General features: G+C 37.4%; 1 protein-coding gene across 1 annotated transcript in view; it reads right to left on the bottom strand.

Annotated features, from left to right (window-relative positions):
* Positions 1–4,870: 4,870 nt before the first annotated feature.
* Positions 4,871–26,188, bottom strand: part of CERK (ceramide kinase) — a 41,463-nt gene continuing 20,145 nt past the window's right edge. Inside the window, exons 7-13 of the mRNA XM_058805006.1 lie at positions 20,047–20,121; positions 18,414–18,566; positions 17,493–17,598; positions 15,641–15,711; positions 10,807–11,012; positions 8,535–8,743; positions 4,871–7,607 (exon numbers count right to left, since the gene is read on the bottom strand). Of these exons, the coding sequence (XP_058660989.1) occupies positions 7,508–7,607; positions 8,535–8,743; positions 10,807–11,012; positions 15,641–15,711; positions 17,493–17,598; positions 18,414–18,566; positions 20,047–20,121 (920 nt within the window). The 3' untranslated portion in view covers positions 4,871–7,507. The remainder of the gene's footprint in view (positions 7,608–8,534; positions 8,744–10,806; positions 11,013–15,640; positions 15,712–17,492; positions 17,599–18,413; positions 18,567–20,046; positions 20,122–26,188) is intronic.

Here is a 26,188-nt window from a genome sequence, read left to right as displayed (position 1 = left end):
CTCCCCTTGCATGTGCAATATGAGGTGCATTGTGTTGGGTTACTTCAGTAAGGGCAGTGTGAATCAACAACTCTTTTTTGGCCTCCTTTTCCCTCTATTTCAGCTTCAGTGAAAACACTGAACTGAGTCACTTTTGCTAATGAATTCCTGCTGTCCTTTCTTATAGCAGTGTTACAGGATAGATTTATCCCAAACCAGTGACATTTCCTCCAACAAATGAAGGCAGGGCAGACAGCAATGGCCTTCAGTCCCAAACCTGAGCAATTGACACAGGTACAGTGCAATGCTTTATTGACTGTGTGGGTGAGTTTGGACTGCCAAGTCTGCATAGCCAGTGATCTTTGGATATTCCTGCTCTCTGCATCCCTCTTCTGCACTGGTCCATGCATTAGTGCCTGCTATTCCTACCACAAAAGCTTCAGGATGGACTCCCTGAGCACAGGAAGCAGCAACCTTGTGCTTCTTCCTCGCCTCACTTTCTTCCACTAAGTCTGTAAAGTATTTAATGCAGCAAAAAATAGAAATTCTGTTGGCTCAAAGCTTTGCCTGAAAACAGAGGAGAACAAATAATATTATCTGGTGCTCTGGTGAAAGAATACGCCTATGTTTACTCTTTCCCAACCCTACTACCAACGTGTTGAGGATTTTCTGAAAGTCCTTACTAGAAAATTACAACCACAGCAACATCCAGGTGTTCAGGTTTTGCCTGTTTTCCATAGAAAATTCAAACACTGTGAGACACAACAGAAATGAGAGGCTCCAACTATCTGAGAGCTACCTACTGGATTGCTCTTTGGTCTAGGGGCAGGGCAGCATCTACCAGCAGAGTAATCCTGAGAGCAGTTGTTGATCTGATAGGCATTGCTGAGGGGAAATGTCTACCTTAAATGCATCCATCAGAGCTTTAAACAGCATTCTGTGAAAGCATGGTATCTAGGTACTAAACAGAAATTGATTTGATTGAAGACTTTATGCAGCTGCTCATTCTAGAGCAGCCCTGTCAGTACCACCTCTCTTTTACAGAGCCCCTTCTTTGGTGGTAAACAAAAATCAGCTTCAAGTGGTTTTTCTTATCAATAAGTAGTTGGATATTGTAGGGTTTTTCCTTCTGTCTGAATAGTAATACTGTCTAGGCAAAGAACAGGAGACTGAGAGCCAACAGAATAGCCCAGGGAGTGAATTTCCCAAAGGCAACAAGCTGCTCTCTGTGCCCACGTGTAAATACAGTAAGGGAGACTCAGCTAAGTGAGTGACCAAGAATTTCTAACTCACAGTCTTTAAGAAATTTCTTTTGATAAGCTAATTGGGTTTGCTGAACATCCACCACTGAAAGCTCAGAAGAACAGATTACACAAACATGTTCTAGGAACTGTACAGGTATTTCATAGGGAAGAATTTTCTGTGGGGACTTCCCCTAATGTTACAAGACCTATGGGACAGATCCTTGGCTGGGGTGAGTTGCTATCCCACCACCTTGACCTCAGCAGCACTGAAACACTAACCTAGCATTTCTTCTTGTCCAAACTCCCCTTTCCTAAAATACAGCTGCTAAATATTAACATGAAAAACAGTATTTGGGAGATTAAATTGAACAGTTATTTCAGAATGTTTCACATTGCTTCAGGAAACTATGAAGCTGCTTTTACAGTTCTCCTTTAGCAGCTCTTTTAGCTGTGCTGCTGTTATGGTAAAGTTTGTGAGTGGAAATACAGAGGGTGACACAGCATTTTTTTAGAAATATGTCTTCATAACAGTGATGAAGCTTTTATTCTCTCTACCAGTTGTAAATAGTCAAACTTCTAGCAATCTACTCAAACCTTTACAGCTAGCTTTACTGTGCAGTTACGATACATGTACCCAGGCAAAGCTTTCCAGCAGAAAAAAATGGGAAAAATATTTGTATTTTGTTTTATTTCTTCTTTTATTTTTCTTTTTTTTTTTTTTTATATTTATTTTGCAGTTGATCTCTTTCATCCTTTCCAGAATTAAGTTGTCATGGATTTTTAAATTTGCATCACTTCTGTTATTTGTTCAGTGTTTTTCCTTTATGAATAACTATTTTTCCACTTTTATTTTTCCTGTCCTATACTATTGAAATATTGAAAAAAAAAGATTAAAAATGTGGAAGGATAGAATGTAAGAAAATAGTGTAGAAGGTAGTCTCACACCTGAGGAGTTGCAGCTGTATTAATTACCAAAGATTAGGAACGGGCCTGCCCTTAACAGGCCACAGCTGTGTCCAATGAGGATGAGTGCTATAAAAGAGTGGGCTAGATAAAGTTTGTTGGCTGTACTGTGAAGAAGAAGGAGTCAGTGCTGTAAGGAGTTGCCCATGAGAAATCACCAAGAACGTATGGGACTTTTGCAATAAGATGACAACATAAAAACCTGTTAATTTTATTTGTTGTTGGAGGATTTTTATAAGATAAGCCAGAAGATTGCACCTTAGACAAAATAGCTACCAACAAGAGCAAATAATCTTTTCAGACATGCAAGAGTCATAAAGGAGCTAACATTTTTTGTAGACAACCTCATTGGTAATTTTGGTAGGTACATATTAGGAATCATTTCTCAACAGCAGGAAGTTGACTAAAAAAATAGTTAATCCTCTCATTGCAGAGTGTTTGAAAGGCATGACTGAAGAATGAATATCCCACCCCCTTCTAATTAATTGGACTAGTCATGTATTAATTAAGAACATGCATAAGCCTTTGTGAGATGTAGATCACGTGGGTAAGAAAAGCCTGGGAAGACTGCTCCTTCATTATGGACAGAACTCATTTACTGCAACTTAAACACCAGTTAGAATCTATTAAATTACTTCACTCTCCTGTTGAAAAGTTGAAATAAGAACAAAGTCACTAATGAGAATAAAAATGAACTCCTATTACTCATTTACTTCACAGAGATTGAGGCAGGAATTCTAGGGAAAGGAATTTGTGTTCAGTTCTTGGCCCCTCATTAGAAGTGCTGGATCATGTCCAGAGAGCTGGGGGACACGTCTGGAGTGCAAGTCTGGTGAGGAGCTGCTGAGGGAGCTGGGAGTGTTTATTCTGGAGAAAAGGAGGCTCAGGGGAGACCTTATTACACTCTACAACTACCGGAAAAGAGCTTGTAGCCAGGTGGGGGTCAGTCTCCTTTTTTGTAAAAAAGCAATAGAACAAGAGGAAATAGAGGAAATGGCCTCAAGTTGAGACCAGTATGAGCTGTAGAGTCAAGTTGATCTTTGAAGTCTCTTCCAATCCAAGTTCCTATGAAGTTGTGTCAGAGGAGGTTTAGACTCAGTATTAGGAAAAACTTTTTCATGGAAAGGTTTATCAAGAATTGGAAAAGGCTGTCCAGGGAAGCGGCTGAGACATCCCTGGAGGTAATTTAAAGACACATAGATGTGGCCCTTAGGGACATGGTTTAATGGTGGACTTGGCAGCGCTGGTTTAAGGATTGGGCTTTAAGATATTAAAGGTCTTTTCCAACCTAAAAGGTTCTAAGGTCCTATTATTCTAATACTGGAATTGCAAGACGTGTTTCTTGCAAGAGAAATTTCTGAGTCTAGATCATCCTCCTCAGGACAGGGTAAAGAATGATTGAATAGCTTAGGGGTCAAGCTAAGGACTACTGGGAGGCCCCTCAGCAATTACAGTCAGGGGCAAAACAAAGTCATCTTGGGGAAAATTAATATAATTTACTGCCAATTAATACTGGAGTAAGACGAATATACCCAAACCTAAATGCAACACCTCCTCTCCTCCCTCTCTGCTTCATTCCTATGCTCAACTTTACATCTGACTCGTCTACCTCATCCCTCTGCCTTGAACAGTGCAAGGAGATGGAGAAGTGGGGGTTTTAGTGAGTTCAACACTTTACTTCTTTCTCCTTTCTGAGGGGGAAAGCATCCCCCATGGTCCACAGTTCATGTGAAAAATACCTGCTCACGTATGTGCTCCTCTCCATGGCTACAGCCCCTGCCAGGAAACTTGCTCCAGCATAGGCTCTCCATAGGTTGCAGCTTTCCTGGGGGCACATCCACCTGGCTCCAGTGTGAGGTGCTCCACAGGCTGCAGGGCAATCTCATCTGGTGCCTGGAGCACCTCCTTCCCCTTCTTCACTGACCTTAAATGTCTGCAGGATGTTTATTTTCCATTCACTCCTTTCACAGCTGTTAAGCAGCACTTTTTACCCTTTCTCATTTATCACAGAAGTTCTTAGCAATGCCATCCCATGAGCTCAGCTTTGGCCAGTGGCAGGTCCATCTTGGAGCTGGCTGGAGACATGATTGTCTGACATGGGGACATCTGCGGCCTTCAGCCATAAGTTCCCCCTGCATCCCCCAAAGCCTTGCCACACAAAAACACTACATTTCAAAAGCAGAAGTGTCTGCAGTGCTGAAAAGCATGTTCTCCTTCTGTGTCTACTGTTTATCTACAATGAACATATTTTACTTGGAAAACATACTTCATGTGTAGCAGTAATTGCAACAAAACTCTAGATCCCCCCTCTATTTATCAACTATTTATAGTATAATACATATTTATGCATCTTAGAACACCAGTTTCTTTTATTTCTACAACAATTACAACTCTAAATACCTGCATTATAGTAAGTTTCATATTCAGTTTGCCCTTGTAGAGTTGCTTAGTATTAGCCTCAGTCCAGCTTCACTAGTTGCTTTCCTCCATTCTCAATGTTTGTTCACTCACACTTGCCACAAAACTGTCATCAACCCAACTGGAAGGTTATGAATTGCTTCCCTCTGTCTGATCTTCACTTTGTTTGATCTGCTCACAGTGGTTACATTAAGCATGCTACTGCCAGATTTCTGTCAAAGTGAGATTTTTTTTCAAATTAAGTTGTGAAAAGAAGAACACCAATGTGCTGTCGTACAACGCAGTTTTATTTCTTTAATGAAATGCCCTAGTGTCATAAAACAGAACACATTTTCTAATCTTGAAGCCAGCAAGATTGGGAAAAAAGAAAAATCAAAGCTGGTTTTCCTATATATAATTTCCATACTAAGATTACATTCGGAGAAAAAAAATCCCTAGAATTAAAATGTAAGAAAATTACTTACACAACTCTCTTAAAAATAAACCGGACATGTCATACAACTCACATATGGTGCTTTGCTACTTTAATATGCTACAAATACAATTATTTAAATGCAACTATGCAGCTTTTCTATTACCTATGGCCTTTAAATTTTATTATGTTGCAATACCTTTATTATTTACTTCACAGTTCCTTACCATACTACACAATGATCTTTCATCCTTCTCTGGTGGCTTTTTCTCAGAAAGGAGACCTTCACTGTGGCTTTCTTTGGAAACACCAAGCACTCCATTGCAGATACTCAAATATTCAAAGCATTTCAATAGACATTCACTATGAGATTAAGTCTCCATTTTTCAAGAAGGGGTCTCATGACTTGCTAGTAAACTAATGGAAAAAGCTGGTTAGTATTTATTCCAGTTCTCATTGATGAGAATGTGCTCTGGATAGCTGCAATGCCTACAGCTCCCTCACTGTTGGTAAGCTGAGTGTGCACCATTACCTCCTGAACAAGAATTACTGTAACTTCAAAGTCTGGGTACTCTCACAATATTCATGGATTATCCACAATAACCATAGACATTTTTTAACAAATGACACTTTCAAAAAATATTCACATTTGTAGAACTGCATAATTTCATTTTCAGTGGGATGTTAGTTCAAAAGTACTATTTCGCTTATTAAACATGGCTTTAAAAATACAGTATATGTAACAGCTGTGTTAGAAGTGTCAGAAAAACATTGGATGGATCAACATTTCAACTCATTGCAGTAATAACGAAAGCAAAGAGCAGTAGTTGGGGAAAAGTATTCAAGTATTTTCCTGAAATACTATATAACAAAATAAAGATCCTAAACTTTGTATGATTGTACTTGAGGCAAATATAATTTGCAAGTGCTTTTTTCATATAAAGCAATATGAATAATACTTTGTAGCAAAGATATAGAACACAATTGTGACAATACACAAAACTGGAATGTAAATAACTTCAATAGGAAAAAAATAACCTGCCATTTATAATAATATTCAAGTGCTTCAGTATTGAAATGACCAATCACCATGGCTTACATTAATCACATATATGAGAGACATGAAACTAACACAAACTGGATGACAGAAGTACCAATAAATATATATGAATACAGAATCATCAGCTGTTTGGATGCAAAAAAAATTCAGATGAAGTCAGTTTTAAAGAGAACTTTAAACTTAAAGAAACACTTTTAAAAAGATAAAATAGAACAGGGGCTGACTTCTGTCCTCACACAGAAATAAGCCTGTACAAGAAGAGCAAAATTTAGCCCCAACCCTGGACACAAAACATATATGTGCCACAATACACAAAACTATATACAACTTAAATAATCACTCCATAGCTCTATATGACAGTCTCATGTTTTTTGTTATAAAAACAAATCAGCACAGTGAATTCATGATTTGTCAGATGCCAGTTTCTTCACTTGGCTTCACAAAGCAGATTATTTTGTTTCACATTTAGTTAAATTATTTTAAGGATTTTCAATCATCAAATCATATTTCTAAACTTAACACTTTACCATCTTATTTTGCAAAGACATTTTAACACATGGAGTAGAATGTCCAGAGAATTGTCAAGAGGGAAGCTTTTAATATGTTAATATCAGATATTATTAAAACCTAAAACTTGCTGGTGTTTGAGAACTTATTTCTATTTTCCTTTCCTGTGCCTTCTTGATATTATAGAAGTACTCCTGCAATTTGCTTGCAAGACTTTTCAGTTGCACTGTGTGGTATTTGGTATCATCCAAACAGTCATAAAACCTTTTATAATCCCAAAAAGCATGATGCAAGGAAACCTTCAAAGACAGAATATATAGGATGAGGTGTGACCTGTATATAATTGTGCTTTTATTTTTCAAATATCTGTATACTACTATTGTTATTACTTAAAGCCAGGAATGTGTGTTTGAATTGCATTGATAAGTTGCAAGGTATTGTCAGACTTACAAAATGAAATATTTTAACTAAAAAAAAAAAGCAAATGACAACAATGTTGTCCAGCATTTAAGCCACACAAATTACATAACACTCCCAGCAGAAAACATCTTCTCAGACACTGAAAATGTCTTATCTTGGTGCCAGTGGGAAGTCCAATGTTTCATAACATTTAGATATTATTGCAACACAACTACTAAATCAGCTCTCTAGAAAAGCAAAGAGAATTTATCAATCATCATGAATACACAGATATAAGCCAATCTCATCTTTTCTAACATAACAGATTACATTGCTCCAATATATATTTTAATGATTACAATGTTTTTTAAAAAAAAGACACAATATAGTAAGATGTCTAAAATTATAGTGAAGCCATAAAAAAAATCTAGAAGTTTAAAACACTTGTCAATTTGACTAAAATGCCTATTTACTCAATTTCCTTGAGCTTTTATTTTTTTCTTCTCCTCATTGGAGGAACAATGTCTATAGTAATTGTTCAATGCTACTCTGGCTGTGGGCAGCTTCATCTTTACAGTCTTCCTCAATTCCCCTTGCAAACAGTCTCATTAACTGGCAGTGAACCCTGAAAAATACAGAAAATAGTAAGAAATAAATGGGTACAACATTTTAAATTATAGTAATTTAATTCTAATAGTCCATTAATTTCAAACAGCTGGACAAAGTTTCTTACTGCTGACTACAGAAACCATGCCCTCATTTTAGTTACAATCCTTCCCTGCTAAGAGGGCTGGATGCTTTCATGTGTCCTCTTTTATTTCCCTTGTCCACACAAGAAGTTCTATGGGCACCTAGATGAGTAAATCTTGTACAATATACAGCATTTATAAAACTCCCCTTTGGACTGCTAAGGGATTATATTTTAACACTTGTATGTAAGTATTATGGGTTTGGCTCCCTTTGTTCTAAAACAACAAACAAAACAAGGAACCAAAACTAATCCAAACAAAAACAAGAACAAAAACTAACCAAAAAAACCTTTCAAATTTCACAAACTTATTTTCTAATTTGATTATTTGCACAACTGCAAAATTCCTTCTCCACATGTGAAGACTGGAGATAAGATTGTGCTGTGTGCAAAAAAACCCACAAAGTATGCGACACAGTATTTCTGTCAGGCAAAGATGTTTACTTAAGCAAATAGGAAAAGCGATTGCTCAGAGCAATGAGGCATTCCACACATTTAAAAAGGATCCTTCCAACACCATCTTCACTTTCAGCACTTTAAACACGTAATAACAGTTCCTAAGAAGTAAGTATGACTTCAAAGGTAGGGCCATCCATCTCACTCAGAGCGATCATTTACAACATACATGGCTGCAGTATTCTCTGGAAAGGATTCAAAATAGTAACAAAAATATTTAGGTTTATTATCAGAAGACTCAAACTTGCTATGCACAGGCATCTTTTTGGGATGCCTTTATAAGCATCTTTAAAATCAATGAGAAGGCTCAATGTGTTCTGCTATATAGACAGAAAAATCAATGCTCACCTCACTTCAATTGCTGAACTATCCAGAGTTTCTCCATCACAATTCCAGGTGCTATTAACAATATTACAGCAACAGGCTGGATGATCTCTGCAGAACTGGCCAAAACGTTTCTTTCCAATGTCTATGACATTGCTTTCATTGTCTTCTGAAAGCTTTGATGTAAATTGAAAACACTTAACCCGATAAACGTCTACAAATGGAAAGTCAAACTACAAGGAAAAGAAAAAAGCAAATCAGGCAATTATAATTAAATACATTATGCCAGTCAGCATTTTGTATTCCAGGAAAGTCTGTCCACTCCCATTTTCTAGAGAAGCTTACCTGAGTATAAAGTGATACTTGCTTTTGAAAAACTGCAAAGTCAAAAAAAATACAAAGCCAAAATGAAACCTTACTGTTGTCAAGGTATCTCTGGGGTGATACACCGCAGTTGCTGCCTTTGGCCCGGCAGCGAGGGTCAGACCGGCCCAGGCACAATCCAACTGGTAATATTGGGAGCCTTTTTCCAATACTTACTTCTCAACAGTCACTGTATAATGCCTTTTATAGCAAAATGGTGTAAGAAAAGCTGCATGGAAGACCATCCCACCCTGGATTTGCCTCCTGACTGAGGCCCTGGACTGCAAGCTGATGGAGATAAGAGACTCAGGTCTGGGCTGGGGTAGCAGAATACATGCACAGGAGGATTATGCCCAGCATCTTTGGGGTGGAGACCACAACCCCGGGCTATCACTTGCCAGGCTCACCAGACCCACATCAAAGCAGAGAGGGGGAGAGGATCTGGGTGTGTGCTGAAAAAGCCTCTGGTCAGAATCAGTGAATGCCCATCCTCTGCTGTGCAGAGGAGCTCCAGGGGCCTTCACCCTGGAAAGGCACATCCAAGGGACATTCACATGAGGGACAGCAGAGGGGGTGTCGTGGCCCATCAAAGGCTGCCTCAAAGGGGTCCCAGACCCTGCATATGATGCAAAATGATCCACAGTCTTACAGGGGGCAGTGTCACACCTGCCCCCTTCAGGGGACACACCTGGATGTTCCCACCTGCCATTCCCATTACATTCCAAAAAATTAGGAATAATTTTAACTAGTTAATTCAGCTAGGAAAAGCAGGTCACTTAGAACGCTGCTCTTAAAACCGAGGCTGCAGATTTACACTACAATATTGAACAAATGCTTTAATACAGGAATCATCAATTGAAGCAACAATACATTAGAGGATGCCTCCTTCAGCCCTAAAAGCAACTTAACAGATACAGAGCTAACTATTCAGCAAGCTGTATGGAATACAGACAGGTCATTTAGCAAAGGCCATGGAGTATGTCTGTGTGTGACTACAGGAAGGGAATGACAGGGAAGCAAATGTGAAAACCAATCTGTAGTAATGTATAGTCATCCTTTTATTTTTGGTTTTTCTTCCACATTTTCTTAAGTTTTCAAGAAGGGTTTCCCAAGAAGGGTTTTTATGGTGGACACTAACCTGGGACATATGTACAACCTTGCATTTAATCTCCACAGCAAAACCAGCATATACCAGAGAAAAATGGGATAAAAGCAATTTTTTATTGCTTTTATGCACTAAATATGACATTAGTCCGTTGTTCAGGTAATTTCCAGAGATGTTAATAAAATCAGGTTGTGACAAATATTAAATATGTGTAGTCACAGTCATAACTTGGTTTCAAGAGATATTAGAATCCAAAGCAGTGATGAATCTTCCTGTCTGACAGCTACAACACATGTAAGAAATAATTTTCAAGCTGAATGCATAAAGCTCATCCTGGTCACTAATATGTAGTAAAATACTGCTAAAAGCCTGCAGTCTACAATCAAATTGCAGTTCTGGTAACTTAATTCTAAAACACATTTTTATACAGTTCTCAAAAGTGATTTATTATTCTTCACCACATCTACCTCAACTATTCATGCTCTGAGTAGTTTCTCATGCTGTGAGCAGTTTTTTATGACAACTACATAAGGGCACAGTTGTGATAAAATAACTTTAAATATCGTTCAAACAGCAAATACATGGAAAATGTTACAAAACTGAATTCAGATGGCAAAAGTGGAATTTTGTTAAAATACTGTGGCCAAGGAGTTGACTTCGGTAAAATGTTTTGAGCTGCTTTTTTTCCCCATGATACACATGCTGAGATTGCATCATGCAAAATGCATAATTAAAAAAAAAACACACCTGCTTTATAGATATTATTTCTATCCTATAATAATACCAATATTTACACCTTTGATGGATACTGTCAAAAGGAATACACACCTGATCATCTTGGTTTGTGTGCCTGACAAGATACCGCAGAAAATCGAATCTGGAGCATTTCCGAACTAGGATGAGGTCTGCTGAACCATCTGCCAAATGAGCTGCTGGTGAAAGACCTTTGGGACTTCGTGGACAGGCACAGCTCATATTTACCACATTGATGGCTAGAAATTTCCCTTTTATAACCTTCCATTCTTCTTCACCTTCTGAAACACATCAATAAAGACATGGAGACAGGTAATCATTTGATCTATTCACAAGAACACTAAAAAGCAATCAATGGCAACTTAAAATTCTTCCCTGGCCATATTCATGTACTGTCAATAAATATCTAAAATAAACTACATTTAAAAATAATATTTTTAGGTATCTGTTTTTCATACACTAACAGAGAAAGTTGTTTTCTCCCTTCTGACTGTGACTACCTCCCATAACTTGCTTGCCTGCTCTGGCATATGCATGTCAAATTCAGGACCAGTGCTATCTGGGGAAACCTGCAAAGCCATAAGAAAAGAAAAGACAGGCAAGTGACAACTCTTGTAGTGTCAAAGTTCAGAGGGATTAACTTTTTAAAATTCTATTTCTGCTCTTCAACTTGTTAATCTTCAATAAACAATGATGCAAGGATTGTAGTTTAGTATTTGGTTTCTGAAGTAATATTCCTCTTCTGCCTCAATGCAGTAACTTAATATTTTTAAAAAGTCAAAGGGAAGGGATGACTCAGGGCGCAGCAAGGACCAGCAGGCAGCACACCAGGAGTCTGCTTCCACTCTAGCTCCAAATGCCCCAAAATTAAAACTATTAACAGAGTTAAACGTTCCTGTGTGCAAATCCTCAGAGATTTCTGGAAAACAACACAAAGCCTCTTTTCAATACCTTGAAACTCTGTTGGAGACTACATGAAAACTGAATGTGTGCTGGCATTGATACTACCAGGAAGCAGAGAAATTTTCTAGAACAAAGAAGCATTGGCAGGCAATGCAGAGTTGTTGTTGCCAAAACTGTTTTTTCTTGAATATGGATAAAATATATTAAAAATGCCTTTTTTATTTTAGATTAAGCATATTTGTCTTCCTTATCACAATAAGAAAAAGCCAAAAAGCAGTCATAACACTGTTTTTCTCCTACCAATATAAGTGGACTCATTTCAAATGAACAATTCCACAGAAGCAATGAGTGGAGAAGAGACAATGGACATGCACGCTGTTCTAAGACTAGGATGAGTGAAGTGCCATTAGGGGTAAAATTAAGGAGTGAACAAAAAATGCTTAAGTTTGTTTATGTATACAAGGTAGAGATTTTGAGGAATGTTAACTGGTATAGACTCCAACATCTAACATGATTCAGTTCCCCACATTTTGGTTAACTTATAGTGATTTTCAAGGTGCTTTTCTGATGAGATTACAGATGATGTTCATGCTCTATATTGTATGTCCTGAAATTCTGATATTCCTTACTGTCTCAGTTCTAGGAACTTCACATTTACTTTAGAGAATCATTATTAAAATTGTCTAGGTCATTTTGAACCTGAAGTCTGTGATGCATTCATTTTGAATCAACATGTTCCAGGCTCTATGCATCAGGAAAAATAAAAAGAAAAAAAAAGTTTCCGAAGTATTTTGCAGTTGTTCACTCTTTGAACTTCTCTTGTTTTCTGGAATTCATTGAAACTTCTTACTATACACTCTCTAGTAACAGAACAAGAAAAACAATTTTCCAGGAAAAACCATGTAAAACCATGTGACAAAAGACTTAAGGAAAACAAAAAACTTTATCATAATTTTTCCATCTAGACTATCCCCTCTACATTCTGAGAAACGAATCAGAAATAGCAAGAAAAAAACATGGCTTTTAAATTCAACATTTTTGCTTAATTTGCCACAGTGCTTTTTAGTATTGCTTGCTTTACTGCTGATCTTTTTATGTTGCTTTCAAACATGACATTACCAAAAGAAATAATTTAAATCAGATTCAAAATGTGCATCTTAAGAGAGCTGAGACATATCTAAATGTCAGACTATAGAATGACAGTTCAGGCTGCAGGCAAATCACAAGACCCTGCTCTGAGATGAAGGTAACTGAACCGAACATGAACTACTGGAACTGGAAACAAGACATTTTCTGAGATGTTAGTAAAATACACAAACAACAAAATGCAAACATCTCCCTTCACTGATAAATTCTTTTGCTGTTTCTCTGAGAAGCACTAGTAATTTAGTCATCAGTGTGTCTAGATATGTATTAACATTTTAAGTATGCTTAAGGTAAAATGCTTCTTTATGTTACTGTAATAGATGGTTTTCATCTGGTATAAATCTCAGCATGTTACCCAAGAACACCTTCACTGTTCAAAGTAAGAAGGAAGTCAGGGTATCAATCACATTTTAAATAAGCAACTCTTTTTATAATGATTTTGCAGTGTGTATCACTGTAACAGCACAAATTATTTGCTCAAAATATCCCACAGTAGGGCAGTCATAAGCAGGGAGTGCATAAGTGACACTCATCAGTGGCCTATTGTGTACACACACTGCAAGTTGCTGAAATCAGCACAAAGTGCTAACAGTCAACATTTACTCAGCACATGCACAGAGACTCCTGCACAATACAAAGAAATATGTTCAGCAACAGCCAATCAAGCATCCTTCTAAACTGATCTGAATTACACACAAACCTGGTAGGCACAATGAAAGAGTCAGCCAAGACACACTGCTGAGTGAAAAGCTTCTCTGAAGTGGAGATTTAAAATCCTTTCTACAGTGAATCAAAAGTAGCTGATTGTATTATTTCCTCACCAGTACTGCATGGATACGAGAATAGACTGCAAAGAAAGCCAGCTACCAGAAGTAGAATGGAAAAAAGTAAACAATATCCTACATAATCAGCTGCTTAATGTCACCTGCAATGCTGGCTAAAACTGTCTTGATTGCTAACTAACCTGTAGCTTTCTAGTAGCTCCTTTGCTAGATGAAAGGGAACAAAAAAGGCAAATTTAAAAACCAAACCAACCAAACAATGCACAGGAACATTAAAAAATGCACATAAACCCCCAGACAAACAAAAGAAAAAAGGTTGGCAATTTATAAATACAATCATTTCTCAAAAAGACAAATTTTTTTCTTACCAAAGAACCTATTGTCATATTTATATTATTATTTCTATGCATTATTTATACTCTAAAATTTTTTTAGTTGAATCTGGGTATAGATTAAAATAACCCAAGAAATATTCTGATTTGACCATCTCTTGACTATATCAAAGATCTGAAAGCATCAGCTAGGATGAAAGCACTGAACAAGTGTAATGGGAATTCAAGTTGCACAGAAATCTTTATGCTACCAGTGAATCTCCACAGTATGATAATCAAAGTATGATAACAAATGCCTAGAACCTGGCACAGTCACAGTGCAAAAAACCAGCAATTGTAAGTAATATAGGTCATAAGGACCAAATGCTTGTCAAGAAAATTATAATTGTATGCACTGGGCTCTATAATAAGAAATAAAAACAAAGTAAAGGCAGAAAGAAGCACCCACAGGAAGCCTGCCTGCTCTTTAAGAGGGGCTTATCCAAAATGATGAACCAAAGCTGAAGGCAAAACTCAAGTGAATCGACATTATCTTCCTCTAGCAAGGCCCCAGGTGTAGCAGTATCAGTTCTTCTTCCCATTAGGATGTAGCAGCCAGACAAAGAGATACAACTGGGGGAATGACTGAAGAGAATTTATTAACACTTGTTTAAACAAGAGGAAAGAAAAGTGACACTCATTAGAAAAAAACCCTACACAAGTGTGCACAGGGGTTAGAATGGGGATAAAAGAGAGAGTAAGGACAGCATAACTACAGAAAGAGGACAGAAATCTCATTTATCATTTATAGTGAGTGTTGGTGGGATGTTATACAGAAATACTCAAGTCCACTAGATCAGTTACTAGGTGTCCAAGTTCACAGCCTCATAGTAGGATGACATTTGTGCTAACAAACACAAATTTTTAATCCTGATCTTTTCTAAAAGTTATCTTAATAAACTGCTTCCTTCTATGACACCTCACAGTTCATCCATTCAGTCCTTTTCACAAAAACCCATTGTCCTAGCTCACAGAATATTATTTTTCTTAAAGAAAGGAAACTAAACACACTGAAATATACAATTAGTATAATTTTATCAGAATTTTCTGAGGTTTGGGTAGAGAAGACACCTTACATGTTTTTCACATACTTAGAATTGGTGTTGTAGAATCATTTTGTTTGGAAAAGACCTCTAAAATCAGAGTCCAACTGATGTTCCCACATCTGACAATTCCAAGACACCACTTCCATGGTCAGCCTTTGCCAATGCTTGACAGCCCTTTCCATGAAGAGATTTTTCCTAATATCCACACTAAACCTTCCCTGGCATAATTTGAGGTCACAAGAACCCCACAAGCCTACAGCCTCCTTGCAGGCAGTTGTAGAGTGTGATGAGGTCTCCCCTGAGCCTCCTTTTCTCCAGGTTAAACATCCCCAGCTCCCTCAGCTGCTCCTCACAGGACTTGTGCTCCAGACCCTTCACCAGCTCTGTTGTCCTTCTCTGGACATCTTTCAGCACCTCAATGTCATCCTTAAAATGAGGGGCCCAAAAGTGAACACAGGAATCAAGGTGTGGCCTCACTAGTGATGAGTACAGGGGGGCGATGACACTTACAGGTGTTTTGTAGAAACTGGAAAAAAAAAATGGGATTATCAAGTAACTCAATGTTTAAAAAAACAAAATACATGCACACTTGAACTGCTATCTTCTGAAAAGGAATAATTTGTGTAATACTATCACATTTTACTTTCTTTTGATAAATTACCTTCATTCTTCAATCCATGTTCCTTGTTCTGTTCTGCCAGCTGTTTCTCACTTTGCTTGCAAATGTAACATCTGAAAACAAAAATACCATTCAATTCCTGAAAGACCTCCACTATTGTTCATTTCAACTTTTTTTTTTTTTTCCCAGCCATTACAAGATCTTCCCCCACCACAAGATGCACTGACAATCCTCATGTGGCATGAATGATCATAGCCCTGCAGGCAGTGCAGTTATTTAAGTACAGTTCTAAAGATTACTGGATGTCAGAGGTAACAGCAGCAGAGAGCCAGAAGACCACACAGGCTGGAAGGAATCTCTGATGTGATCAAAGCTGGTCTCACAGGAGAGCTCAAAGTTGGTCTTACAGGATCAGGATGCTCAGTGTCTTATTCAGTCAGGTTTTGAGGACCTGTGAGGGTCAAGCCCACAGACCTCTGGGCACCTTGTTCCAACATCTGACTGCTCCAACACTGACACTCCATCTCACAAGTGTCCTTGCTCATCCAAATTGCTTTTCTATCCTGGTTATCAAGTTTCTGAGTATCAGAATGGATTATTCTTGAACTCTGAGGAGGTACCAACTAACTCTCCTATGCCTCTTTATATTCTAGGACAGTCTCCCATGTAATCTTGCCAAGATATGCAAATAAACCAAAGTCCAAGGCTGCAATTCTACTTTTTTTCTCATTTACTTCTCTCAGAAGTTTAAACTCTATAATCTCACAGTCCCCACTGCTAAAACTGACCTCAACCATCACATCCCCACTTTTTATCTTCTGTATCAAGACTGGCAGAGTAGTTGTTCTAGCCAGCCTGTCAAACACCTGCATGATCAATCTCATTACCACACCCCAGGATTCTCCTAAATTTCTTGTGCCCGGCCCTACTGCCTTTCTAGCAGTTATCAGGAAGGATAGCTGATAACTGATAAAGAATGCCTGTGAGGCACCAGGCATTCCTTACTCCATTCCTGAAACCTGGATGGAAACCTGGATGACAGCTCTCTCCCTCTGGAGCCTCCCCTCCCTCTGGTGCATGAAGGCACCTGATGGGTCAGGATAGCTGCTCCAGCTGATACTGGCATCTGATCCCCAGTGTGTCACAGCACTGGCACAGCAGTCTTATTGTTTCTGGACAAAGTTTGTGACTTCTCTGTATCCTGCTATGCTGTTTGGTGCTGTGACAAGTACTTTATGTCTGATAGCTAAATCAGAGCTAAATAAAGAGGAATAATTAATACTAGTGCATAATTTCAAGCAGGTGAAAGCAAAGAGAAAGGAAGGAGCACTGGGAGATTAAGGCAGGTCCCCTGACTAAAGAAACAAGTGAAGCATATCAGAAAGAATTCATACAGCATCATAGTAGTAAACAAAGAAACAGGCTAAATAGGCTGATTCCTGAGAGGACTTGTCCTCAGGACAAGCCATGCCAACTGTTATGGCACTAAAACAACCACTAACATTTCTAGATGCAGTTAGGATGTGAACAGTTGAGAATTTCTGAATTATTATTTCCATTTCTAGAAGCTACAACCCATCCAGATTTTTGATTTCTTAGTAGGAACACAGCAGAGTATCCTCAGCATCTTGTAACTGAGTCCTGTGCTATTATATTTTGCTTTACTTAAAACTGAGGAAGGAGGCGAACCAGCTAACAAAATTTTATTAGATTTTTGTTTAATGATCTGATAAAATGAGGAGTTCTTTTTAATGAGTCAATAATTGTTTTTACAAGCTTATCTCTTTCAGAGTAAGTGTTTTGATATTAAAACCAGCAGTTCTGTAACCTCTACTTATGTACAGGCCTTTTTAAATAGTTCATACCAAATATCCAGAGATAAACATTAGCCTACCCTGTTCTGCAGCTCACTTTATCTCGTGGAGATCCATGTGTGTGCTTTGCTGGTTGATAAGCAATTGTTCCTTCATAATAGTGATGAGAAAGAAAAGTCTTGAAGCCTACATAAAAAAAGGCATTATGCAGCATGAAGTCATTATAAATCCACATGGCAAATATCTCTGCATACATTCCTTGATTTTTCATCTCTTTCCTTCTCTAAGGACTGCAAAACAATAGTAGCCCTCCTCAAGCTGAGAAGTTCTTTTCTTATGATGTTTTAGACTGTAAGGAACAAGAAAATACCACAGCAGCGCTCCAATGTTTTAACATTTGTCAGAAGTGCCATTATTTCACTTGACAGCTTTAAAAACCAACTAAAATATTTACTTATATATCACTGCTGAATCTTAAAATTTGCCTGTACTAAAACTTTCCTCATGCATCTTCTTTCCCTAACAAAAGATAAATCAAACAAGGCAAAAGCAGCTTTCCACTAGCATAGGGTTTATCCAAATATTAGGTAACAAGACTAAATCACTCCTCTCTCTCTATAAGGGCAAAATTAACAATTCATTCCATCAACTGAATGTTCAAGACAGAGGAGTACCTATCTCTCTTTAAGTGACTAGAAAGAAAGTCAAAATGATTAAGACATTTTATTACTAAGTTATATAGTTATTACTTTTCAGGCCATTTTCAATAGGTGGCACATATTCAACACAAATTTTTTGAGCCCACTCTCAATGTTAACCCCAAAGTTACAGAGCTTTATATAATGTAATTCAATATCTTTGGTACTACAAGGAGTTTAAAATCAGGCTCAGTATGTTTCTGATGTTTACAAGCTTGAAAGAAGGTTGGTTTGGAGAGAATAAACCAATTGCTTCAATATGCTTACATGCTGACAAAATAATGTAGTAATTAAAAAAATTACCTGAGTAGTCATATCTCATTGGACCCATCCACCGCTTCTTCTCACTATCTTTTAATATATCTCCATAAAACCCATAACCCAGCAATGACACAGAGTATTTCAAAAATGTGTTGTTGTGATGTACAGAAGAGACATCCAGAGGCTGACAGTCACCTATGAAGATCAGAAGTACAAGGGTTTGTCATGCCTTATTTCATTTGCAGCTGCAAGCGTGATAGTAACTTTAACACTGCAAAGTCATTAAAAATAAAAAATACATATTGCATTTATGTCAATATATATGTAATAAATGCATATACTTCTTACACATAAAGAAAAGGAAATATAATTTTTAATACTAATTTAATTTCATACTTCAAAAGCTTTAAACACTAAGTGAGAAGAAGGGCTCAGCACGCTAAAAGCAGGTAATGAAGAATTTACAGTCCTTTACCCTGCAGCAGTAGGGGGGGATAGAGTTGAAGAACCATTTAGATTGGAAAAGGCCTTTGGGATCATCAAGTCCAAATGCTAACCCAGCCTCCTCAAGGTCACTGCTGAACCATGTCCCTAAGTGCCACATCTTGTCTTCCAAGTACTGGTACCCTGTGTCAATGTTTGACAGCCCCTTTCCCTAAGCAGACTGATGCAGTATCTCCTGTACTTCTCCTGGGTACTACTTTAACCTCTATGGCATACTATCAGAGGATAATTCAAGCTGCAAGGAGCCTTTGGGGGTTTCTCATCAAACCTTCCACTCAGACCAGGTTCGGTTACTCAGGGCATATCCAGTCAAGTCCTGGAAATCCCCAAGAACAATGAATACACCACTTCTCTGATGTCTTCCTCATGCAAACTTTGGAGTGATGGTGCGAGTTGGGGTGGGTTTTTTTGCTTTGTTTGGTATTTTGGTGTTTGGGGTTTTTCTATTTCACAGGGAGGTTGGACCAGATGATTCACTGTGGTCCCCTCCAACCTGACCCATTCTGTGATGCTGGGACTTAACACAGCTCAAACTATACTATTATATAGTAAAGCCACATCTTTCCAATCCTAGTCCAAAGGCTTTAACTCCACAGATGCTGAACAGAGTAAACCATAGGTTAGTAACAGAAACACATGTGTAAATCTTTGCAATACCAGATCCTAAAACTGCAGCTGTTACTCAGTAATGATATTGGAAGGCATTGTAACTCTAACTTGGCAAGGGAATATTGAATTGCCCAGGACAATTGGACAACTAGCACAAAATAGTACCATTAAAGTGTACATGCATTTCTCAAAGCTTTTATTTTTCTCTAAGATAGATATACATATATGTAGAGATAGTCCAACAACTGATGCTTATTGCTATTTACTTTATTTCAAAAGAATGTTTATTTCAAAAGAATGACAGAATTCATGAAAACTTCAGCACAACTTTTTTGAAATAATGTTCCCTTGAAAACAATGAATTACTGTAGAGAAAGCAATCAGTTTTTAACCTCCTATATTTCAAATTAGAGACTTAAATCCCAGAAAAAAAACTTTGTATTTCAACTCAGCCATTATGTTCAAATTACATTTCACAGACATAAAGAAAGAACTAAATGAAAATGTATTTTGGGCTACTTCCATTGTTTTTGTAACAACACAGCAAACTGTGACCACCCACCTACAATAATATGAAGAGCTGAAGTTACTGGATCAGAAATGCCAACAGTTGAATAGCATATGCAATCTGTTGATCCTGAAAAATAAAAAACTAGGCATCAATTTGTATCCTTGCAAAAGAAGTATTATTTGTGCAGTCCTCCAAAAAAAAGCATTATGTTCCTTTGGTTTGCTCCTTTCCATTTTATGGAACAAAGTAAATACAGGAATACTGTATTATTATTTTTATTATTTAAACTATAACATCCCACCCCTCAATGAATACAAGTTATTGCTCTCCATATAAAGTACAAAAATTTCACAATATAAGCAATAAACATGTAGCAGTTGTGAAGGGAGTTAATTTACATGGAAAATTTCACTATTACATTATAGCTTTTATATCAAATGAAGCAGGCATACATTGATTCTCCTCTGTTTAGGATTTCTTGCTCATTGAGATCTCATGAAAGGAAGGGAAATTGACTGGTCTGCTGTTTTTTGTGGTACTGATCTAAATTTCAGGATGTCATCTTATACCAGAAATTTCTGCTCTGTTCTATTATTTGAAAATTAGTAAAAATACTTGCTTTCAGGAATTAGTTTCTAGATACGGTAACAAAATGGACAGAGGTGTACCTTTACAGACTTGATGCAAAATACCTACAAGAAGAAAGTGGGGAAGCTTTAGGTTTCACCTATATGCTGTTCAGAAATGGACAACTCTCCCTGTTTCCTATAGAAAACAAGAGCCTAACATAGGGATCTGGTTTCTGCTCTGCAGCAGGAACTTGGAACTCAGATCCAGACAGACAGAAGTGTATTTGGTGCAGCACCTAACTCTGAATTTATCTTACAGTTTCTCCCATCCCTTCCACGAAACTGAATTCCTTTAAAGTCAAAGGTAGATGTCTGAAAAGAGAAACTTTGTCCACACACATGTTCTCAGATTTCCTACCACTGCATTAGGTGGAAGAGCAGCTCAAATACAGTGTACTTGATTTCTGAGGCCTTATCAAATTGAAATAGAAACTAAAAATGGAGGAATGAGCAACCATTCTTTAGAAACCACTTTTAAATTCTTTTTCATTTTGGAAATAGCCAGGGCATTAGCAATTAATAATGGGAGCAAAGAAAATCCTTTCCTTTTCAGAAGACTTCCCTTCCCCTGCCTGTGAATGGCAGGACAGAAGCTTTCACCACGTAAATGTTATGCAGAAATCTACCACAGTGAACAAGCAGCAGCTCCAGGAGCCAGTTAAAGAGAATACAACAGAACTGCAGGACAAAAGAATTAGGGTGACTAAACAGACCTCTCACTACAAGGCTGACGTACAAGACAGTGCCAGTGTACCATTACAGGCATATGCCATTGCAGGAGAGGACTCCAATTTCCCTCAATATCACAACAGATGGAGTACTCAGATGATGATCTTGTGTTAATTTAAGGTTCTATAAAAGAAAATATTAAGTGGACTTCTGAAGGTGAAGCTATACTTTACTGCCAAGTTTCATATTGTCTCCTATGCTCATTAACAGAAAATTCTGACTATTTTGAAAAGAAAAACAAACAAACAATCACTGAGAGATTTGGCCTAAACTTCTACTGCTGAATGTACAAGCTTAACACTTAATCCAGCATTTCTCATTTCTTCCACATCTGTGTGCGTTCTGCTCCTACAATTACCTCAATTACATTTGTCTTGACGCAAACAGAGCTTCCAAGTGGTTTTACACACAGATGGGAGGAGAAGAGGGGAATTTGTGCAAACTACTTTTCAACACCAGAGGCCCATCTCCCTGTGATCTTCTATATTCAATTAAAAGCTGATTCATCTGTTTGGCAATTACACAGAACTTATTTACATTTCTATTCATTAACTAGTAAGGAAGGTCTAAAATTAAAACTGAAGTCTGAAATTAATTCTGAGATTCCAAAATGGGAGACATATCAACAGCAAAATACTGTTGGTTTTTTCCTCTTGGAGCTGGTAGTAAGGAGCAACAAAACCAGTGACCTATTTTTTTTTCCTCTTGGAGCTGGTAGTATGGAGCAACAAAACCAGTGACCTATTTACAATGGATGTAACTACTATAGCATTCCATACACATGAAAAGAGAATGTAACTTGCCATAATACCACACCAGGCATGAACCTAACATTAAACAATACTTGTTTAAAGGTCACAAAAATGTTCGTGATGACAAAGGGTTTGAATTCTTTTGAATACCTAACTAAACAAGACTTCTAGATCTTTAGGGGGAATCTTCACTAGATGTGGAATCTACAACTGCTGCCACACCATTTTGAACAGATGGACACACAAACCCACCAAAATCTGGGTTATTTCATCAGTATAAGCCTGATATGAAAAGCAGGATTAGAATGTAAATATATCTTGAATAATATCCCATGATTAATATCTTGGGATTACCAGAGCACTCAGTTCAGGCAAGAAGCTTCCCATAGAGCATGACTAATGTTAAGTGGTCGGTATTGTACACTCTGACTAAACCAACAGAAAAATTATGTACATACTCTGCCAGATTTTCTTTGGGGATTTTTAAAGGCAACAGCCTGAGTGAAGGAACATAAAAGAGGTTTTTATGGATTGCAGAGAACTACATGGAAATGTGAAGGAAGTAGTTGGACTACTTGCTAACTGGGTCCTAATTCACTTTAAAAAAGACAAACCCATTCAGTATAGAAACTAATTATTGCGTTGGTTTATTAGTAGAGAAGAAAATCAGCATGCAAAGCAATGATTAAGTTTCAGCTTAAGACACACACAGCTATATGTGTGCACGTTACACTGCAGACAATATGCCAAAGCTTCTGCCCTGGTCAAGGACATAATGCCAGGAATAGCTGATGGCAGCTTCAGCTTGAGTCAAGGTACTCACGCACAGGCCTCAGGGGAAGGCCTTGGGAAGCAAGACATCTGCATGTGACAAACAGATACTACAGAAGATGAACAGGCTCTGCTAATCCTATTGACCAGATGCTCTCTGCTATAAATTTAGACGCCCATCTCAATGCAGACATCAAATGTAAGCATGAAAATTTGAGTGCCAGTTTCAAACTGAAACTTACCTTAAGGATATTAATTCCTTTACCTAAAATGCCACCAACCACCAGTGCTGCAGATTATTCTGCTTGTCCTCCAACTCCTACTCTAGCACTACAATCATCTTGCATAGGGCCAGTACATTTCAACAATGGTGGCACCACACCACCATACCATAGGCAGATGCTGAATGTCTGAATTCTCCCAGCTAAAGAAAGCTTTCATCCCAGAGACTTTGATGTTAAGAACTCACTGAGAACATGAAATATGTAGAAGGCACAACATTTTGTGTTTGATAAGGTAGGTATAATTACTTTGAATCTTTACCACACATCACTCATTTTCCTTTAAGTTGTTTTTTATTAGGAGGTCTCATACAGCCACATGGTTGTTACACAGGCAAGTTCTCTGGTTTTTTCCTCCGCAAGTATGAAAAATGAAATGGTTTATATAAATACATTTAATGATATAAAAATTCAGGAAATCCTTCCTTTTAGTTAATCAATCACAAGGAAGAACAATCAAGATATTTATAGAAGTATGAATGAGCATGCACTCTGCATAAATTTTGTCAAAGCAATATAAAAGAAAGCAAAGTGAGGGACTGCATTACACAGAATGAACTACAGCCAAATCACTGACTTCCCCTTTGCATGTGAACATTGCTAGATATTTGTGAGTAGACAAGTCATGCAGACAGGTACACTCAGACACCACGTCACAAGTTTAAATTGATAATAGAACTACCAAAGTAGTGAAGCAAAAATCAGATAATTTGCTGGTTGTATGGAAGAGTTCATACCATTGATTGGTGGACCAACGACAGACAAAGTGCTAGACTTAATAATCTGAATCATGATTAGACTACTAACTTACAACTAAGGTTTCTTAAACCAAAACACGCACATAGTGTGAGGTACATGTATTTATTTTTGTGCTTTTATTGATGGAAAACAAAAATTACAAACAATTGAAGTACGAAAATAAGCAGGTGACAGAAGCAAGTCAGCTAGATGCTGATCCTATGGAAAACCATGAATTTAATAAAGAAATAGAAATACTTTTAGAGCTTATGAGCATTGCTCTATGTGAGATACTCTTGATAGAAACAGATGCTCCCAGGGCACCTAGAGAATCCTCAGACAAATCAGTATAAGAACAATATTTGCAGTGAAAAAAAGGTAGAATTGCAACTTCAGTGGGGGGTCTCATATTTGTGCAGAGTTTTGTGAATCCATAATCCATGCAGTCATCATACAGATGAAATGTCTGCCCTAAGGTAAGCTACCCTAATGACAGTGTAACTGCATGATTTTGGATCAAGCAGCATTTAATATCTTGAAAAACTCTACAAAACTACTTTTCTGAGAAGTACTTCTTAAATGAGAAGGAGCTGGCACATTCAAAATAAGGGGAGAAGCTACTGCTACAGGGAGAGATGAAGGCTCTGGGCTTACACCCATGTGCCTACTCAAAGTTTTGTATGTCTTCCTTTACACATACAGAAACCAAGAAGTCAAGTTTCATCTGCATAACAACAGACTGGCTTAAAGAGAAACAGTCCAGAAAGACTTTGGTGTAGGATTTTTTTGGTAGATAATTACTTCAGCATAGCTGAGTAACACAAGACAACAAAAAATGTTTAATCTAATAATGGCAGATTTTAGAGATGAAATTAACATTATAGGAGTAAGTAATATTAACTTACTTGTCTCCATGACAGGCCCACTATATTAAGTGCAGTATTTAGCCCTAAGACTGTCATTTCAAGAAGTTTACTGGATTTAAAGTACTGAAGGAGAAGCATAAAACATGCACTTCAGATTTCAAAGTGGATATAGTGAGCTTTGAAACTAAATGGCAAAGATCATTAAATATTACAAGCTTTGTAGCTGAGAAGGCTGAGAACAGACCACTTGGAGTAATTAAACAAGAAAGATAGCTTTTATTGCTATGCTTTAACACATTTTAAAGATAATTTTACATTCTAAATGACAGCAGTATGAGTCCAGTCACACTTCACAACTTGACTTGAATCTATTTTTTAAGCTTGTGAATGAATCCTCTATCTTTTTCCTGTATTACGTTCATACAGGAAGCATGTACTGCCTTTGACATTCTTAACTTCTACAGTGACACATCAACATTCTGATTATAATCATACTGCATCCTTCAATCTAAACAGTACAGAGCTGACCACCAGAACCCAATCTGGATACACCAGAAGCCTAAAATCACTATAGCTATTAACTTTGTGTCTATACTTTACTCAGCATTCCCAAGGGCTTAGATTTTCCCCCACAGTGGGTTGCAGACTTGATTATTGCAATGAACGCAGAAACAACAGAGTATAACAACAGAGAGAAGTGGGTTTGTTTTTTCCTATCTGCTAAGATTATGAAAAATATTTAATCTAGTAAGTTCTTTTAAACTAAAAAAAAGAACAGCAGTTGCCAGCTTTGTCCTTCTATTCTGTGCCAAGAACAGCATTATATTCTATGTAATAAGAACAGCAAATTACTTTGGCTTACTCCAGAGGGTGCAATTTTAATACTAAAACATGTGGATGAAACATCAGTGTCCAAGCTGTATCAGGAATCATTCTCTGCACTGAAGTTCTATGGACACATATTATTAGTCTGAATGCAGTGAGAGCACATGGCTGAAAGTGCTTTTAAGGCTAGTAAGAAATACCTAGCTTTTAAGGCCTAGAGGAAAAAAAAACTAAACAGAAGTTTTCAGAGATACACTACAGCTTCTAAGCACTCTTAACAGTAAGTCCACTTACAATGGCAAACAATTTCCACTGACAGATTTGAAGAATGGTTGCAACTAAGAGAAATTCAGAAGTTAAAACTGCCATTTGAGTAGAAGTCTTTTATCCAGGTCAACAAAACCACAAGTTATTTTATAGAAATGTTCCATAATGCATAAGAATAAATTATATTTTTCAACAATAAGATATACTAAAGAAAGAGGCTGTTGGGAAACTGACATAACTGTTCAAGAAAAAAAAAAAAAAAGAGCCAAGCAGGGATTTGCTGCAGAAAGTTAGAATCATGATACACAAATAGTATTCAACATTCAAAAAAAAAA

The sequence above is a fragment of the Ammospiza caudacuta genome, chromosome 5, assembly GCF_027887145.1.
Source record: "Ammospiza caudacuta isolate bAmmCau1 chromosome 5, bAmmCau1.pri, whole genome shotgun sequence".
In the NCBI taxonomy this organism is placed as follows: domain Eukaryota; kingdom Metazoa; phylum Chordata; class Aves; order Passeriformes; family Passerellidae; genus Ammospiza; species Ammospiza caudacuta.
The sequence above is the reverse complement of the archived record's forward strand: the minus strand, read 5'-3'. Positions and strand labels throughout refer to the sequence as shown.